This window comes from Heptranchias perlo, chromosome 4 (assembly GCF_035084215.1).
Source record: "Heptranchias perlo isolate sHepPer1 chromosome 4, sHepPer1.hap1, whole genome shotgun sequence".
NCBI lineage: Eukaryota > Metazoa > Chordata > Chondrichthyes > Hexanchiformes > Hexanchidae > Heptranchias > Heptranchias perlo.
In genome coordinates, this window is record NC_090328.1 from 21,293,712 (window position 1) to 21,299,969 (window position 6,258).

A 6,258-nucleotide genomic window follows, 5' to 3' on the forward strand; every position below is an offset into this window, starting at 1 on the left:
GGGAGCTGCACTGTCAAGACTCCCATATGGATATGGCCTTTTGAGCGAGGTGCTGTAGGACAAATACCCCCATATGACAGCATTCCGGTGAGAGAGTCAATGCCTTCAAAAGAAGGAGAGGTGGGGAGAGAAAAAAATAATACGAACTGCAAGGGACTGGATGACAGTGTTTGACCAGATGAAAAGATTTCTCTCTGCAACAGTGATGCCACAGGACAAAATTGCTCCTAATTCACCGTGCAGATGTGGAGTTTTGTTCCGAAGGGTTGGTCAAAAAAGTGGGATTAACATTCAGGTACTTTGGAGTGAATTTAAGGTGTATGAAATACGACGTTCTCTTTCCCTACCGATATCCAGTTATCAATATTTGTATTCCTCACAAAGTATATTGCTCACCTTGATGCTCGTTTAAAAACAAATCCACTATTACGATGGTGATTCCATTCATAGGCAGGGCTTATCTGATTAGTATAACTGTATGAGAGCTCTTCATCGCAGACTTGTGGAAACCACCACAAGTCAATAACGAAGTTCAAGGTTTGATTTTCTTTTCTGCCTTTATTGGTGTTTCACCAGGAGCAGGGATAAAATGTGTTCTGAGAAATGTTTTGCGATGTGAGTTCTTTAACTGTTGTATAGAAAACTCAGGGAGCTTATTATTATAGTTAAATATAAAAGGCAGATTGCAGCCCCCCCCCCCTTCCCATCTCTAATAACTTTCTAACCTTGCCATAGGCAGGCTTCCTGCCAGTATTCAACCCCCAGTCTGAAGCAGACTGTTCACAATCTCAACATCCTATTTGACCCCGAGCTGAACTTCCACGCCCCCTCCCCAATCTTTTCCATCACAAAGGCTGCATATTTGCACCTCCGTAAGATCACACACTTCAGCCCATCTGTTGCTGAAACCGTCATCCATGCCTTTGTCACCTCCAAACTTATCTATTCCAATCCTCTCCTGGCCGGCTTCCCATTGCCCACCCTCCATAGCCTTCAGCTCATCCAAAACTCCGTTGCCCGTATCCTATCCCACACCAAGTCACCCATGTTGATCAACATTGGCTTCCGATCTCACAATGCCTCAAATTTAAAATTCTCATCCTTGTATTTAAAACTCTTCATGGCCTCTCCTATCTCTGTAACCTCCTCCAGCACTAACCCCACCCACCCCCCAAACTCTCCATTCCTCCGACTCTGGCCTCCTGTGCATTTTCCCCCCTCACCATTAGCGGCTGTGTCTTCAGCCACTCGGCCCCACACTCTGGAATTCCCTCTCTGAACCCTTCCACCTCTCTGCACTCCTTTAAGACCCTCCTTAAAACCTATCTTTTTGACTAAGCTTTTGGCCACCCTTCCTAACATTTCCTTCTCTAGCTCTGCATTCATTCTTTTGATTACACCTCTGTGAAGCACCTTGAGACGTCTTTTAATGTTGAAGGCATTATATAACAAATAAGTTGTTGCCGTACTTCCTTTGACTGTCACACTTCCTACTGGCACACCTTCTACCGCACACCTCCCACTACCATGCTCCTGACTAGCCAGTATCAAAGCAGAGGTGGTGAAAAGCACAAGGGGAAAGAAGGCCCAAAAAAAACCTTTAATACTTGGAAAGAAAGGCTGAGGTTGCTCTTACAAAAAAACTTTACACATATCAAATATACTGGTGTTTCTAGTGTGTATCAAAATGAAATAAGCATTCTGGTTGTAGTATGTGAATCATCTATTGTGTGTACGACACATTCATTGTATTCCCCATCTCATTCTTACCTTGTCTCTACAGATGTTAACAGCTGGCTACTGACGTTTGGGTTCCAACTTCACAATGTGATTCCTGGTTTTCCTGTACCCAGGCAAGGCCTGGAAGAACCTTCGTATGAGCTTTTAAAGAGTCAAGAATGGGATGATGTACCGGTAAGATTCATCAGCGCTAGATGATTATTACAGAGCAAACCAGACCATTGACCTCTGAGACCAGTGTTGACTTCATGGAGGTTATCACACACACTTAACCATATGGACAAGACTGTTGGGTTCAGAGATATGTTGGTTTGAGCCAGCAGGATCTTTTCAGCAGTCTTTGTGGAAATGAGTTTCCTTCTAGTGGCAGAAATTTAGTTGCTGACACTTTATGGTGGACTTTCAAAAGACATTTGATAAAGTAACATATAATAAACTTGTTAGCAAAATTAAAGCCCATGGGATTAAAGGGACAGTGGCAGCATGGATACAAAATTGGCTAAGAGACAGAAAGCAGAGAGTAGTGGTGACCGGTTGTTTTTCAGACTGGAGAGAAGTATACAGTGGTTTTCCCCAGAGGTCAGTAATAGGACCACTTTGATATATATATTAATGGATGGAGTGTTCATGCCAGTAGGCTATTTGACCATGGATGGGGCATCATATCTCAGCCTAATCCTACAAGGCATCCGCATTACTTAAAACGAGCAGGAGTAGGAACTCTGGCCCTCCCTAGCCCACAGACATTGAAACGAATTGTAGCACCCCTACCATCAACCCAGCTGGCATCAGCTAACTCAGCAAACTTAGGACTCTGTTGGTTTCTATGGCTCGGTTCCACATCACATGGTGCAATAACTGCTGAGTTGTTGGGGGAGCCAATGGTTTTACCCCCTAAAACTCCCAACCCCATGTAACATTCAGAGGCAGAGAATAGTTAATAAAAACTGCACACTTTAGTAGAGCGGAATTAGGAACGTAGGAGCAAGAGTAGGCCATTCAGCCCCTCGAGCCTGTTCCGCCATTCAACTTGATCATGGCTGGTCTGAATCTTAACTCCATTTACCCGCCTTAGTTCCATAACCCTTAATATCCTTGCCTAACAAAAATCTGTCAATCTCAGTTTTGAGATTTTCAATTAACCAAGCCTCAACAGCTTTGTGGGGGAGAGATTTCTAGATTTCCACTACCCTTTGTGTGAAGAAGTGCTTCCTGACATCACCCCTGAACGGATTAGCTCTAATTTTAAGGTTACTCCCCCACCAGAGAAAATAGTTTCTCTACCCTATCAAATCCTTTAATCATCCTAAACACTTCAATTAGATCACCCCTTAATCTTCAATACTGAAGGGAATACAAGCCTAGTCTTTGCAACCTGGCCTCATAATTTGACCCTTTTAGCCCAGTATCATTCTGATGAATCTGCGCTGCAACCCCTCCAAGACCAATTTATGCTTCCTGTGGTGCGGTGGCCAGAACTGAACACAGTATTCCGGACGTGATCTAAGCAGAGCTTTATTCAACTGTAACACAACTTCCACTACTTTATATCTCGGCCCTCTTGAGATAAAGGCCAACATTCTGTTAGCCTTTTTAATTATTTTTTGTACCTGTCCCTGTACATGGACCCCTAAATCTCTCTGTTCCTCCACAGTTCCTAGCTTCTCACCATTTAGAAAATACTCTGGTACTTTGGACCTCACACTTCCCCACGCTGATTTACATGGCAAATTGCATGGATGTTTCTTTAGATCTGCTTTGTATTCGAAAATGTATCCTGGCATTATGCTTTCCTATGAATTTAACATTGCTGTTAAAAAGAAAAGCAGTTTGATCATTATGTGTTGCCTCAGAACACAAAGGGAATTTTTCTCCACTCACTCATTCGTATTTTTAAAATTTTTTTTTCACCTTGTATCTAGTTTCTGTCTGGAGTGCAACAAACAGTAGCAAGACAAGCAAAGGCCTTCATGGGCTTGGGAAAAATGCCAGAAATTCAGATTGGCAGGCGCCAGGCCAGTGGGGAGAAGCCCTGGCTCTGGTTTGCAACAGTCAAGTCTCTGGTCGGCAAGGGGGTCATGCTCGCAGTCAGTCAAGGAAAAGTGACGACCAACGTGCTCAACATCGCAAATGAAGACTGCATAAAGGTTGCGGCCGTGCTAAACGGTGCATACTACTTGGACAACTTGCATTATACGATTGAAGGGAAAGACACTCACTACTTCATCAAAACTGCCTCGCCCGAAAGTGACCTTGGATCTCTGAGGCTGACCAGCGGGCGCAAGGCGCTGGAGAACGGCATCAACGTCACTGTTTCCCAGTCCACCACTGTGGTGAATGGCAGGACTCGAAGGTTTGCCGATGTCGAAATGCAGTACAGTGCTTTGTCCCTCCACGTTCGCTACGGGACGACCCTGGACGAAGAGAAGGCTCGGATACTTGAACAGGCCAGGCAGAGGGCGCTGACGAGCGCTTGGACCAGAGAGCAGCAGAAAGTGAGAGACGGCGAGGAAGGGGTCAGGTTATGGACAGAAGGAGAAAAGCGACAGCTGCTGAGCGCTGCCAAAGTGCAAGGATATGATGGGTACTATGTACTCTCTGTGGAGCAATACCCAGAGCTAGCAGACAGTGTGAGCAATATTCAGTTCTTAAGACAGAACGAAATAGGAAAGAGGTAACACACAGGCTAGTTGGTGGCTGCCAAAGAGATAAACTCAACACTGTTTTCTCTATCTGGGAGAACAGAATATTAGTTTTGCTGCCCTTAGTAAACTGAGGAAACCGAAATATTCCTGAAGCTTGAGCTAAGCCTCTTCAGATCTATCTGTAGCACAAGTTCTTTCCTAGAGCTGTTGAACTTGATGGAACTTCTTTTTCTACTCAGCTGGAGCCTACAAGGTGGTTACTGAAGAAAGGTGGTTACTGCAAACAAAAACTTCAAAACACCCTTGATAGACACGATTGTCAACTGCTTCAAAAAAAAATTGTTTACAGTTGAATGCCACTACACTCAGACCCAAGGTTGGACTAACATATGTAAAAAAAAAACTGCTTAACTGTTTTGTACTTGGCCAAACCTGTCAACTGTTTTCTGTTGTTTAAGAAACACTGTATTAAGCATTAGAATCTCAGTGTCCAGATACAGAAACTAACTGTATTATTACGTGAGTAACCTTTGCTTACCAGAAGTAGTCTTAATCTTTCCTCACAGTAAGTGATGCAACACATTGGACCCATGGCAGAAAGAAAACAACGCGACTTTATCACTATACTGTGGAGTGGAGGGACGACTTCTGCTTTCACCGTGCTGCTTTATACAATGACACTTTGTGCAAAGTAGTCTGACTGTGACACCCAACAGAAAACTACTCATCGATTTTACAACGCCATCGGATTTGCCTTGGGAAGTCACGTGCCATCCGGGATCACTCTCACAGCAAAGCAAAGGAAACTTTTTCTTTTTTGTAAAGTGTGTGAGACGAGTACCTTATGGAGTTTTTATATGAATTCCAATTTACTGTTCATCAGATACTAGTCTCAAAAGATGTTAATTTATGTAAAGTGTTTCAAAGAAGTTTATACTTGAAAATAAAATCTTTAAAATACAGTGGCTGTCTTGTAACCTGATTTTCATCTGGCTGGCGATGCCATCCTTTTCAGCACAGTACTTGATGTCTACATCTGTCCCCTTTTATTATCTAAAAACCAATATATACATTGATTTATTAAGAAAATAAAGCAGAATGAGGAAAGTCCATTTCTATATTGTAATCTTGCCTTTTCATCCATTCACGAATGTTCGTGAAAACGTTGGTGTGACTTTAGAGTAAGAAAGAGAAAGAACTTGCATTGATGCGTAGTGGAAGATTAAAAATTGCAGGAATTTTTCCTCAATTTTTGCAGAGAAATTGTAAATATGGAGGGATGAAACTTTGTCACTGTCTTATAAATAAGTCATTTATAAATAAATCACTGTTCATGCGATTGACTCATTTTATATATCATTCCACATCAAGCCACCTGGGTATGAATGCTGTACTTTCGGAGGTGCCGTCTTTCGGATGAGACTTTAAACCGAGGTCCCATCTGCCCTCTCAGGTGAGTGTAAAAGATTCCACGGCACTATTTCAAAGAAGAAAAGGGAAGTTCTCTCCAGTTTGCAGTTATCCCTCAACCAACATCACTAAAACTGTTTTGTTGGTCATTTATCTCATTGCTGTTTGTGGGACCTTGCTGTGCCCAAATGGCTGTCACATTTCCTACATTACAACAGTGACGACACTTCAAAAGTACTTCATTGGCTGTGAAGCACTTTGGGATGTCCTGAGGTTGTGAAAGGCCCTACATGAATCAAGTTCTTTCTTTCTTTACTACATAAAGAGTTTCTATTCTGCCTAAATACATATCATTTTTGTAATAAGCTCCATTCATTTTGATTACTTCAGTGGATAATAAGCAACACTAAAATATATTTTGAAAGGGTTTTGATTTTTTTTAAAGCATGAGCATCAGCTGTGT

General features: G+C 42.5%; 1 protein-coding gene across 9 annotated transcripts in view; it reads left to right on the plus strand.

The window, feature by feature from the left end:
* Positions 1-5,347, plus strand: part of LOC137320757 (teneurin-3) — a 736,578-nt gene extending 731,231 nt beyond the window's left edge. For all 9 annotated transcript variants that reach the window (XM_067982528.1, XM_067982531.1, XM_067982534.1 and 6 more), the window contains 2 exons: positions 1,784-1,914; positions 3,663-5,347. In XM_067982528.1, coding sequence (XP_067838629.1) covers positions 1,784-1,914; positions 3,663-4,418 — 887 coding nt within the window. In that variant the 3' untranslated portion in view covers positions 4,419-5,347. The remainder of the gene's footprint in view (positions 1-1,783; positions 1,915-3,662) is intronic.
* The last annotated feature ends 911 nt before the right edge of the window (positions 5,348-6,258 follow it).